At 44.0% G+C, this 13,603-nt stretch overlaps 1 protein-coding gene across 7 annotated transcripts in view; it reads left to right on the top strand.

The window, feature by feature from the left end:
* Positions 1-13,603, top strand: part of USP28 (ubiquitin specific peptidase 28) — a 504,161-nt gene that overhangs the window by 217,702 nt on the left and 272,856 nt on the right. For all 7 annotated transcript variants that reach the window (XM_086957384.1, XM_086957380.1, XM_086957386.1 and 4 more), the window contains exon 12: positions 2,632-2,727. In XM_086957384.1, the coding sequence (XP_086813510.1) occupies positions 2,632-2,727 (96 nt within the window). The remainder of the gene's footprint in view (positions 1-2,631; positions 2,728-13,603) is intronic.

The raw sequence follows: 13,603 nt of genomic DNA, 5'->3' as shown, positions 1-13,603 counted from the left end.
GGATCGCCGATAGGCCACCCCCGCCCCTTAGCACTGCGGCGGAATAGCCGCCGCAGTGAAAGGGTTAAAGGAAAGTTTGTTGTCCACAAGATCCTGCCTTGCCATTCCTTGGCTACAGACACACTAGAGGGGGGCAGAGACAGCATTGCGAGAGGCCAGGCATAGCCCTATTCAGGTGTCAGTGACAACTCATCCCACCACTCTATCTCAGCCAATCAGCCTAGTGATGGGCCATCAGGCTATGCAGGTTACACCTCAGCTGTCCGTCTAAACAGACATTGATTCCACAGGCATGGACATAGAATGGTAAAGCAAGACAATGAAAATACAAAGTAGAAAATGTCACACTCCTACATTTGTTCAAAGTTAATTCACTGTGAATCTTCTAACTTCTTTAAAGTGTTGGATGAAGGTGGGTACTGCCCACTGATCTAAGGCGTGCAAATTACATCACAATGATTGGGTTATCCTAGAAAAGAACAATGTCCCCACTATTGCATTCCAATGTGAGTATTTAGTATCCGTATATAATATTTGTAAACTTCATCCAATTATTAATCACTCTGTCGTCATATTATTCAGATGTAGATCATCATTAATTCATTATGAAGAATTTCTGTACTTAGTGTTAGAACCTCACACTACAACTGAAAGATCAAATGCATTTAGTAGGAATCCCAATGCATTTCGGGACAAGCCCTACATCAGGGGAAAATATCCTTTCAGACTTGTCAGAGTCAAACCTCTTCTAGCTGTGGATACGCGCCCTAGTCAGCCATAAGGTTGTAACCTTGAACAGTCTGAATTGTCATCACAAGTGTGATCGTTAGTAGTTTTTTAGGTACTGTCGGCAGCGCTTGGGCAGTGGCAATGGGCTTGCAAGCTACGGTGGTCCCCTGACGAGGGCTCTGGCATTTGTCATGTTTTTTTTGTTGTTTTGTTTTTAACAAATTAAGCAACTGTGCAATGTACCATTTATAGTAAGAATGTGTTTCAGTAGATGTAGGGTTAGAATGTTTTTGAGTTCAGAAGTAAAGACTGTCGTCATAGGTGATTCCTAGAATGAGAGAATGTTCTGTAGTTTAGATGCAGCTCCGGAGAAATGCATTTTTCGACTACTTGCATTTAATCAGTCTATCTCTTCTGGGCAAATGCCTGCTGGTCCATCGTGCGCATTCATTGTCTAGCACAATTCTCCCACAATTACACAGCACAGAGACCTTTAAAGATGGAGCCCTATTTAGAGCTGTGTTCTCTTCCGGGTGCTTGCTAATGAGATTCTGTGCACGAGCTGCACGACTTCATTATGCAGCCGCCGCTCTAACTCAGTGACTGAAAATAAAAATATTTGCAATGCAATATGGTTTTGGAAAGAAGTGGCCGCCGTGTCCCTTCCCGGCTGCTTAAAAAGAGAAAGTGCACTCTGCGCGCTGAATGTACACAAAGCACATCAGGCCTGCAGTAAGAGAAACTCGATAAAGAAAATAGTGCTTATAAGACTAATTAACTCATACTGTTGAACAACCGAAGTAAAAGGGCCAGTCGCCATGGGAGGTTACAAATGAAGACAAGGCAGTACTAAGGAGGGACTAACACCCTATTTATGAATCGGAAGCCAGCAATTTATGAAGGACAAGGACACAAGCCAATGACAAATATGGGCAGAGAGTGGATGGGGCTTCTATTCCACACTCCACTACAAGTCTCACAGAGCAGCGCATGTGCGCTGACTCATGGCTCGACCTAAAAAGCAGATGTTTCCAGGACTGTTCGTGCATCGAAAAGTTCATAATGGTGATCCACACCTGAATACAAGTGAGGCCACTTCTACTAAGGCCCCCAGCCAAATCTGCATACATTAATGGGCCAGCCCAGCAAGAGACTGGGAAGGACACCTCTGCCGCGTTTGTAAAAGGTAAGTAATAGAGGCCCATCTGCCTCTTGAAAGGCCGCTCAGGCCCCCACTGGGCCTCTTGAGGCATCTTAGCAGCAGAGACACAGCCCAAATCAGTCACCGCACTTGCCAAAAAAGCGGCCACAGCTGCAACTCTGATACTGGCCCTTCGCCCTAGTGCCCACTTTACCAATCCGTCCCTGACCTTGGTTGGATTCCGGACTGCACTGCCTTTCGGCGCCAGCCGAGGGCTTCTGAGATGGTCTTTGGGCAATGGTGGTCATTATTTTACAAATTAAGCACTGCATTGTGGTATTCGATAACACCATCTGGTGCACTGGAGCAGTTGCTTTTAAAATCCTAAATCTGTGTGGCACCTTTAAACCTTTAGATATTCAAATGTTCGCTTGCAAATTTAAAATTTAAGCAACTTCTGTATTGAAAGTGCAGACGCAGAATTTCGAAGTGCAATTTTCTGACCCGGTGCCCATGTCCTTTGTCTGCTCTGGAATTAAGGTTTTCTTGTACTCCACTCTTTTTCGTACTTCTGCTATATGCTGTAACTTTTCCTCATGTGCATTTGGATGTTAACCTTCATGCCCCTACATTGCTTAATTTTCATTTGTTTCTCATGGTCTGTCATCATTTAATTGGGTGCTGGAAATCCACAAGATGTTGTACACAGGTGAACTGAGCAGGCTACAGTTCTTCAGTTGTCTTCCATTTTCTATGCCTAGGTACTTGTATAGAAACAAAGAACTCATCCGAACAAAAAGGGAGGAGATCAGAAGACTGAAGGGGAGAGTATCATTCCTGCAACAGAAACGGGAAAGGTATGGGCGTCTTGAGGCCGATATTTGCAGTTCAAGGTCTCACTCGCTTTGAGCCTCTTACTTTTATCTCTTGTTAATGCTGCTGATGTATTTGGTTGACATTTACTTTTGAATTCTACGCATGTCAGGGCCGACATTGAAAATGTATTTAATGCCAATTTCTATAGCCCACAGTGCCCCCTCTCAGTCACTGAATTAAGAAAAATTGTATTATAGCGATCTGTTTTTCACTATGAACGATCTTGGAATTTGGACAGCAGATATTGTTCAAAGTTCTTGGATTTTCGAAATTCATTTAAAACTGAAGTGTAAAATGTTGAGGCATTTTCAACAATGATAAATGTTGCAGTGCTAATAAAGCATTTTGGAAGAGAAACACATGGACCACCTGAATAGTAAGAAAGTCACAGAAACGACAGGCGTTTGTGTGGCATTAGGGAGTTTGGTGTAAGATTTTTCCGGCTTAGCTGAGCGATGATGAATGTTACATCACTACTAAAATTTCCAAGATCACCAAGATCTATTGTAATGTGGGGAGGATATCAAGAAAATATTCAGTGCATGGTAAAATAAAAAAGTCTACACAGTGGATTGAAGCTGGAATTTTGGATTAATAAAACGTGCAAATGTAAAACTTCCTTGATTACTTGATTATGAAAAAATTAGGAAATACCTGTTGAAAAAAAAGTAAAGCAGTATAAGTTAATTGTGTAGAAAGTATAGGGCCCCTTTAGCAGAATACTTTGTAAATGTGTCCTGTATTTAATCTTCACTTCTCAATATAGTTGGTTAATAACAAACCAAATGCATTTGCCTCGCCTTAGCTAAACTTCATAGCAAACCTATTTGGGCCAGAACAAAGAAAACTCTTATTTCTGAAGGATATTTTTAGCACAGACTCTTCACCTGGTACACCAGGAGAGCGTTCTGTTGCCTCCTTCAGGTCTCCATCTTCCCTCTGAACAGAATGGCTAGAGCCCTTAGACAGAGATCTATGGTTCCACTACTGTAAATTCTGTTGTTTACCAAAGCTTGTCCCAAACTTTTTTGGCATTGTGCAGGGATGCCTCCTCCAAAGACAGCAGGGTTCAAGCTACGCTGGGCTTGTAGCAAGCATATGTCGGCCACAAACGTGCATGACGTCTGTATTTGGTACTTTGTCTCCAAGCAAAACTATAAGTTCTGCAACATATGCCCCCTGATGCATCTAAAACCAATCACAGAGGCCAAACGTTTGGTAACTGAGGACAAAATACTAACTTGGTTCGCCTCTAAGTTATGGGGCCTCTCCCCGGCCCATTCTCCATATTTGGGCAAGCCCAAATCGAAGTCGAAGAACAAGTTGAAGAGAACACAAGAAAAGAAATATGCAAAGCCCTTTGAAGTCTAGGTGTTTGGGGAGAGGTCTCGTAGTCTGCGTTTGAGGAACAATACTCTGGCTATGTTTTCAGACTCAGTTAAATTCCGACTCTTGAGCGGCTGCATCAGAGTTCCCAAGTGCCATTGTCGAGACTTGCAAAAATGGCAGTCTTCAAAGAGGCCATGCTATTACTCTACAAAAATGTTCTTGATCCCTCTTGTGCGCTTTTGAACTAAACAGGTCTGCCGGTCCTTGAGTTGGACTACTTTTGGCAAACACTCTCCCCAGCACTGACTGACCCGAAATGAAGCCAGCCTACTCACCCTTCAGCGCAAGAGATTGATGGCACTGCAATGCTGCAGACTCTTTAGGTTCTTCCTCCATTGGCACAGCCCTTGGCTCCAGGGTCACCAGTATTGAATTTGATGCTGGTTTCAGATCTGGAACTGGATACAGCAAGCTCCTTCCCATTAATCTCAGACTTAGTTTGAGGAAGAGTTTCCCCAGGCCCCTGCTTCGTTAGCATTATTTTTTGAAGACAAAGCTCTTTATTGCTTAGATTCTGGTGCCCAAGGCCTTGCCATATTGCGCATAATGAAGATGACTGTGAAGAGACAGATCACTTGTTCCCTTTTCATTTCACTGAACCTGGCTTACATCTTGATATTAAAAAACCTCAATGTATATCCCATCGGAGACAGAATCAGTTTCTTTCTTGAGACCTTCAACAGACAAGTGTGCATCTTTTGCAGTGGTGGCACATAAGGATTGATTTACAACAGAGACTAAAAACTTTCCAACAACATTTTTGCAGCCTCCACCTTCAGAGCCATTGCTCTTGTTTAACAAAGCCATGAGTTAGTTTGTCATGGTGGTATGGCTTGAGTCTACCAATGAATTGTTTTCTTGTGGCTTGACACAGAGGTTCACCAGGTGATCGACAACATTCCTGTTGTCACATCCTACAACTGAGCGCATTATAGTTCTGGCTTCCACAATCAAAGTCAACACAAAGTCGTTTCTAATGTCATCCCAAACAAGAAATCAAAAGGAATGGCTGCTATGAGTAAGAAGATGTTTTCATTAGTCTGCCTAGTTCTTCGCTCCATGAATGCTGTTTGTATCCTGGTTCACCACACTCACTTCCTTTAGGACATCGGAAGTGAGGTTTTATTCACATTGCCTGAAAACGTATTAATCTCCTTCACGCTACAGTGCAGAATGGGCAGGTAATTGCAAAATATCTGTTATGGTCTGGCTTAGATAGAAAATGTTTTGTGGCTCGCACTATGGCACCATACTTCAGTGCTCTCTAACAGCTTTTCTGTGCATGCCCTGTTATGGGGCCAAACTGTTTAATTAGAAAGAAGACATGCCTCTTAAACACAGTAAGCATAGCAGAACTACTACTCGCTCCATGAGGTTACTTTTCCCAACTTGCCAATTCCATCTTCAGCATCAGAAGTTCAGAGGATACTCAAGAGGCCATGCCTGTCTCTAAGGGCTGCCCTCTCGACCTTTCTTCCTTTTTGTGGTGTTCTGGGCAGTGACAGGAGATTAATTCTGCAAAAGCAGCAGTAATTCAGCTCATTTTTGACCACCAGCAAGCCACTTTAGCTACCCTTCCAACAACCATTGCGGTCATTAGGGGCGAAATCCACATCTGTTTTCCCACTGGTGCTTGATTAAGGCAGATGAATGGGCCATTTAAGTTGTTCAGCAAGGTTATGTTCTTCCTTTTCTATACACCCTCTCTCACATTTCTGCTGCAACTGCTCGAGTGTCATAGAATCAAGCTGCTGTTTTCTCCATATAAGTGATGATGAAGGGAGCAACTGAAGTCATCATCAAGGGAAAGAGGTGATTGTGTTGCTATTTCAGAAACTTCCTGGTCCCAAGAAGGAGTGCGGTCTGAGACCAATTTTGGACCTCGGGGCATTGATCTCGTTCCTCTAAAAGCCAAAGTTAAAAATCACATTTTCTCATGTTTTGCTTGTCTTGGATCCCAGGGGGTTAGTAGTGTCCCCGGGCATGCCGGATGGGTACTGTCATGTACCGATTCAACAAGCTTATTGCAAGGACCTCTGCTTTGTGTGTGCTGATGTTCATTCATCGAGCCTTCGTACCGTTCTGCTCTGCCATTTATTTATCTCAATATTTTATTGAGGTGATCATGCCAGCTCCCTTGGAACAGTTCTCTTGTCCCGCTTGTCCGCAGTCTGCTGTCCGCCTACCTGCTTCAAATGTTTGGGCTCCTCTGCTAGTTTCTTGCTCTGTTTTGCCTTTTCTGCTCATTTTCCTCCCTCTATTTCTGATAGATACATCTGCCGTGTGGATTCCTCACCTTGTGAATATCCCCCTTGCGCCAGCAACATTCGGAAATTCTTTTCGTAGCCTCGCGCCGACGTGGATAGGACATCACAGAGATACGGCTCAGCTCGCGACTCCGCTGACGTCACCGACACCTATAATAGGCCCACGCCAGCGTGATGACATCAGTTCCCTTTTTTCTGCGTCGTCGACGCTAACGGTTATCGGGAATCTGTGTAGCCATCTGGTACCTTGTTGCCATTTTGTTGCATATTTCTGCTTCTTTGTATCCTGTCTCTTCGACGATGTCATCCAAGAAGACCGGCTTCAAGCCCTGCAGGGAGTGCGGTAAAATGATGTCTATTACCGACCCCCATGATGACTGCATCTGGAGTTTGAGTTTCAACCATGATGTGGAAGATTGTTCTTCGTGTCGTAGAGTAAAAGTTCCGTACCCACTTAGAACATTTCCAAGAGTATGAAAGTCTTCAGCAAAATTTAACGTGGGCTTGAGGGTAGGGAGTATACAATGGTAATCCGGGTGTAACACTGAAATCCAGTTGAGGTAGTCACTGTACTCAAATTAACCCTGAAACTGAGGTTTGGTAGAGTGAAAACGTTTTTTCCATTAAACATAAGGTTAGATACTGTTATGGCACGCTGTCTCCCTACCTTTGAAGTGCACCCCGATGTTATATGCAAATCCCAGCAGACCTGTCAAACCAGGTTTAACACTTCAGCAGGATTTGACACTTGGGGCCAGATGTAGGTGGCCGTTTCAGGCCATTTACTGACCGGTAACGGCCGATTTCGGCCGTTACCGATCGGTAAATGGGTAACAGGTATGTAGGGGGCATTATTTTACCAAACCGGTAAAATTACCGATTCGGTAAAATAGAAATTCGGTAACTTTACCGATTCTGAGGCACCCAGATGTAGGTGGGACTCTTCAGAGTCCCAGAGACCTTACCGAATCGGTATTTTACCATCAAATCCAATTTGATGGTAAAATACCGATTCCGGTGTGCATGCACATCTATGCCATGTGACAGGCAGACCTGCCTTTAGGGCATGTATGGCTGCCACATGGCACCCGAGCCTGTTTTGGGGGTGCCAGAGGGTGTCAAAGTTACACCCCCTGCACCCTTGTGAAAATCTGTATTTACAGATTCGGTAAATACCGAATCGGTAATGCCCATTCATTCCTATGGGCTTCAAAGCCCATAGGAATGCATGGGCATTACCGATTCAGTATTTACCGAATCTGTAAATACCGAATTCTTCCGAATCGGTATTCCAGCACATCTGGAATACCTACATATCCAACCCTTAGATTTACCGATTTTTTTAATTACCGAATCGGTAACATTCGGTAATTAAAAATCGGTAAATCTATTTCACCTATATCTGGCCCTTGAAGGTCAAAAAGGGGCCCACTGTGACATACCTTTGTGTGTGACAGGAGAGGCCTCTTTGAAGTTAACCTCTTCGCCGCTAATGACAAGGGTAACTCGTCATGGACTTTCCATTGATTTCAATGGAAAGTGAATGGCAGCAATAATATTGCCTTAGCAGTAAAGGGGTTAATCTAGTTTCCGGGCCCAACAACACTGGTCGTTGTTTCAAGGGAACAACACGACTTACCCACACCCAGGCCTTTGTTCCTCTGCTCTGGGAGTAGTTTTTAAACATCTTCAAATTCTAATTACTGGCTGGAAGAAGTGAGAGAGCAAATGCAAGCTTAGCCCCCGGGAACTGTAGGCAGGGAAAGTATAACTTTCTAAAGGTTGTTTTTCTTTAGTATTCATTAAAAAAATCAGCCTTCACCATTGAATGGGATTTTTAATAACTATTACAAGTAGCTGTTAAATTTAATTTTCTACCTAGTCCCATTCTCTAAAAACAAATTTAGGATATTTAATCAGTGTTCTGGTTTTCTACATAGGGCAGCTATGTCTGCCACAGTGAAAAATATCTTTTGGGCGCTAGTTACTGTAAGCCAGGTTAACATTAAATATCTACATGTCCTACTATTAAATACCATTTGCCCTGCCTTGCGAGCGGCTCCTGCCCCTCAAGGCGAGTCGGATTCAGGTGCTAGTGGACAACACAACCACAATGTGGTACTTAAGCAGAGCGACTTGGGGTTATGGTGATGGCTGAAACTTCACGGACTGTCACCTGTCTGGATCCTTCAGCAACAGAACAGGCAAACTAATCTTGCAAACCATGTGTGGTGTCTGCATTAGAAGTGGTATCTGCACAAGCTGTGGGGAGCCATTGATAAACCTCTTTGCTGTTTCCCAAAACACTCAATGTCTACCCTTCTGCAATCTAGAGTTTCCCACTTGTGGGTCTCTATTAGATGTGCTCTCTTTTATGAAATATGGGCCTCCTACACACGTTCCTGCCTCTGCTGCTGATCCCACGGTTCCTTAAAGTCAGGTGAGACCAAGCGCAACTGATATTGGCGATTCCAGATTGGGCTAGGAGAGCCTGGAATTCTGAAATACTGACTTTGAGCATCTGCCCTCGACTTTGGCATCTATTTCAAGAGGTTCTGCTGTCCACAATCTACAATTAATCTCAATACTTCAGTTGATGATGGATAAGCAGTCAGTTGTACAAGATGCAATGTATTAATTAGCATTATGTCAACATAGATAATCTTAAATCACATTTTCTTTTCAGTTTATATGGACGCAGACTGCCCCACCTACTGTTTTTTTTAAGGTCTGTAGGAAGGCGGAGTATCTTCATATAAATTTAGACACCAAAACAAAGTTAGGTGGGTAAGTATAACAGGAGTTAACGGTTTTAGAAACAAAATGAAATTGGTGAAAAACAGTACTGAATAACTATCATTGTGGTCAATGGAAAAAAGCATTAGTGACAATCGGTCACTTGCAGTTTGAGTTACGAGGATCCCAAGGAAGGTACTGCTGATGCGAGTCTCAGGACCAAGCCACGACAGTCAGTTTGATATTACCTGGCTCACGAAGCCCAGGTGCGGAGTTGTCCCTACTGTCCTTGGTGCTGAAGCGGGAGCCGTGAGGGATCTGATTTTAATGCTTACAAGTAGCTGTTGAGGAAATGGGTGCAAAAGGTTGACAACAAAGCCACTGCTAACACCGGATAACGTTTTTGTAGTGTTCCCTCGGGGTGCAGCATCGAGCGAAGGTAGTGGTTGTCGGACTGGCTACCAACAAGCCTTGGCAGCTGTAAGCTCAGCAGAAAGTTATTTCGACATCCGAAGGTAGTTGCTTAAAACTGTAGCCATGTGAAACTTACTGGAGGTCAGGATTAAGTTTCCGATAATGCACTGGATAATCTACTTTTGGGTGAACCCTCAGAGGGCCTGATGGCCAGTGCTTCTCTTTTTTTTTTTTAACATCTTTTAATTTTTAAAGCAGCTGTAAAAATACAGGTCATTGGATACATTGCAGAGTGCTGTACATTAGAATGGCATACAGCATCGTAGCATGGCAACAAATTGGCAATCAAGAGTACATGGCGACTGCGCATCCCCAGCACCCTGCCCCCAATGCAACAGGCATCCTCATTATATCTGCTTCATCACATCTACCCCTAGGTGTCCCCATGCTCACGGTAGGCACTCCAGTTGCCCCACACCTTTTTCAATTTTTTTTGCGGCAACCTCTGCTCTGGTACACCACTCTTTCGGCTTGCTGGCACTAGTCTATGTCTTTGTCCAATTCATAAATTCCAGGAGTGGTCTGTGTGGCCCACGAGCATGTCACATTCCTAAGCCACCAGGCCAGCAATTCTTTTGTTCTGGTACGTTCTTTTTACCTGCGGTTTGCAGGGTACTAGTGCCTCCCGTCCAGTGGAGTCTGGAGTTAACTTTGGCTATTAAAAGGGTCCCTTCAGGGAAGATTGACACAGGTGCACAGTATAATTCCTTTGTTTTGTGCAGATCCTGTTGCCCCATACACAGTTTTCTTATTTGACCTTTGTTGCAAGTCAAATCAGAACAGAGGTTCTGGTGTCAGGGGTAGCCCTTAAATCCTAGATTTAGGGGCGTTAGGGTTGTGGGTGCAAGTGGCCCAGCTGCTAATCCGACCCGGAGGTGACAACATCCAAGGCGTGGGTCACCTTTTCTACCCAGAACCCTGTACTCTACAGCAACCCCTGTATACCTAATTTTCCCTCATGCCTGGGTGCAGATGTGCCTGGGGGCAGGAGGAAAGCTGTTTCCTCCTTTGGGAGGCTGCCTAGTTGCACATCACATGTGGTGAAGGCTTTGAAGCTCAACGACTTGACTTGCCACTTCACTTGCCATCCTATCAGGGAGGGAGGTGTGACCTCCTTCCCGTCCAGGCCATTGTTTCTGACTCCTGTCAAGGAGTCAGATTTCTGTCTTGATGGCAGCAGCTGCTGGCTGGCAGCAAGAGCAGAGGAAAGGCTGGGGAAACCAGTTGGGCAACCTCTAAGGTAGCCACCTGGGAGCATGCCACATCGTCCTCAACAAAAGAATCATGTCAGGGGTTATGAGGAAAGTTTTTTGATACTAAACATTCAATATTTTGGCAGTACCATAATGGAACTGATGACCTCGAGTTTGCCCAGGTGTCAGCTGATGTTATCCTGTGGACCGCTTATCATTTATAGTACCCTTTAATAGAAAAGGCAATAAAAGGGACATACATATAAGCTTGCACTTATATGTATGTCCACACGTTTGATATAATTCACCCTGCCTCCTGGGCTCAGGAGGCATTCATTAGGGGTGACTGGCATATATTAAACAGTGCATTGTATTTGCCACACGTGGTGAGGGCAAATTCGAGTTCGAGCATTTTGCAGTGCTGCTGCAGTCTGCTGTGGTAGGCCTGCTGTCATCAGTTTACTTAGGTCACTCAGGTTGGCACAAACACTGCTTAAGACCCTGGTGACCACTTTAACACCCATTCTTTGAGTATCATTGGTACTGATAGAGCAAGGACTCGTAGAAAAGAGACTTGCTCGGAAGCAATCCTCTCATTTAACTTTTAGTAGTGTATTAATTAAGTATTGTGTAAAACTAATACGCACCACATTGAACATAAAAGACAGAGAAGCTTGCCTATGTGTTTACTAATAAGTAACTCGAGCGAAATTCTAAAATGGCTGCTAACGGGAAATCTTTATTGCGCATGCGTCAGCTGCATGCACCCAGTATGACGAGCTGTCGCTTGGAGGTAATTTCTTGCGCATGAGCAGACACTATTAAGATAGCGGCTTGGAAGCTCACATGCTTGGAATCTGCTTTGCTGAAATTAACACAAGCTATTTTACTAATGCTAATGCAGGGAATGCATTAATAAATGTGATGGGATTGGAGTAGAAATAGGTGGTATACAGTGAAACCAGTTATTTTTTTAATTAACATTTGCCTTTTTGACTCTTATATTAGTGCGTATTTTGGGCCTTTTATATGAGTCCAGAGTCTGTTAACCACCTGACCTCTGTGCATGCCTAGTGAAATTGAGCCGGAAGAGTGACAAGACTTTTGAACGCCATCCAAGGACACAAAAGATACATACCCTGGGAACAAGCATCGTAGACTCCTCAATGAATAGACATGCATGGGCATTTTTAACATTTGTTTGTAATAAGATGTGAATATGGGTGGGAATAAAAATGTTGAATGAAAATTAAGGGGTTGGATTTATGAAGAATAGACTGATAGACTAAGATGAAAAATAAGCATGGTCTGATGATCTTCCTTCCTTGCCTGTCCAATCAGAGTTAGTATTTTTTTAATGATATTGAAACATTAATGGGTGGTACATGACTATCGAAGAGTATAATTGAGGTAGTCTTAGTTAGTTCGATGGAGATTTGCTGAATGCTGCAGAGCTGGGGATGCTGTCGGAGTGACGAGAGATGCTGATGAAGAATCAAATGCAGAACCATCTATCCTAAATTAATTTACTTAGAAGATCGCTGAAGAATCTCAAGGAGGAAGAGAGTGTCAGAGAGGGGTGCTACGCAAGCGTCGGTGTTATAGAGGTCATCTATCCTGTCCTGATTCCTGTCCTGAAGTCTTTGTCGCCTGAACTTTCCCGAGGGACCCTGCCCACCTCCTTGGCCAGCGGGTTGGTTTTCACACCATCCTAGGTAATTATTATTTCTTTGTATGTGCAGATGTTCTTCTCTCTCTATCCTCTCCTTTCTGAGCATAAGTCATTGCAAGCTATAAAGTATGTGTTTGATGATTGATAAATTGAATCTTCCTTCCTACAAGTGACAGAGCCTGTACTGTACTTTGTAAGTGGTTCACATGAAATTAATTTAGATAAAGATTTAAAATATTTCCTGAGTTTGTGGTCATTATATAAATGTAAAAAGATTATTTTATGTCGATTACTGGCTGATGAGGGAGGGGGCGGCGAGCTGGGTGTCGGATGTGGAGGGATTGCCACGCACACTTTCTGATCAAGTCCGGTCTTTCTCATCCTCTGTGTACCACAAACTGTTCCAAGCTTCTTTACCTGGCTCTACCGGCCTGAAACGCTGCTGGATCCTCTCTATCTAGAGCCCATTCGTGAGGCCATCACACAATATTTTGTGCACAATAAAGGCTCGGTAGATAGCGCTGGTGTGCTCTGGGAAGGGTTCAAAGCTACTATTCAGGGCACCTGCATAGGTACATCATCTGGCATTTTAAAGGACCTGTGAGGCCAATTAACTATGGTGGAGGCTACTCTGACAAGGCTGGAGCTGGACTACGAGATTGCGCACTGTGAGATGACTCTGGCATCCATTAAGGACACTATACTCGAGCATGCGAAGCTAGTAGAGGAGGAGATGAGCTACATCTCTAAACGTGATGTTGCTCGCGCCTATGGGGAGGGTGGGAGGCCGGGCCATCATTTGGCCATTAAGATAAAAAAAAGTATGGGCCAGGATATCATCACTAAGATTACAGATGACACAGGTCGAGACCATTATAGTGCCCCCGACATTACAGACCAATTCCGGCAATCATATGCAAAATTGTATACCTCGCAAGGCGAGACAGATACTGTTGAACGTGATACTTACCTGTCCCAGGTAGCAATCGCATGGCTGTCGGATGGCCTGAAAGAATATCTCAGCCACCTGTTACAGCGGAAGATATCCTAACTGCATTAAACGCCCTTCCCAACAAGAAAGCGCTGGGTCCGGACGGGTTCCCCTGTGATTTTTTTCGAGACCTAT

Source organism: Lissotriton vulgaris, chromosome 2_1 (genome assembly GCF_964263255.1).
Source record: "Lissotriton vulgaris chromosome 2_1, aLisVul1.2, whole genome shotgun sequence".
NCBI lineage: Eukaryota > Metazoa > Chordata > Amphibia > Caudata > Salamandridae > Lissotriton > Lissotriton vulgaris.
The sequence above is the reverse complement of the archived record's forward strand: the minus strand, read 5'-3'. Positions and strand labels throughout refer to the sequence as shown.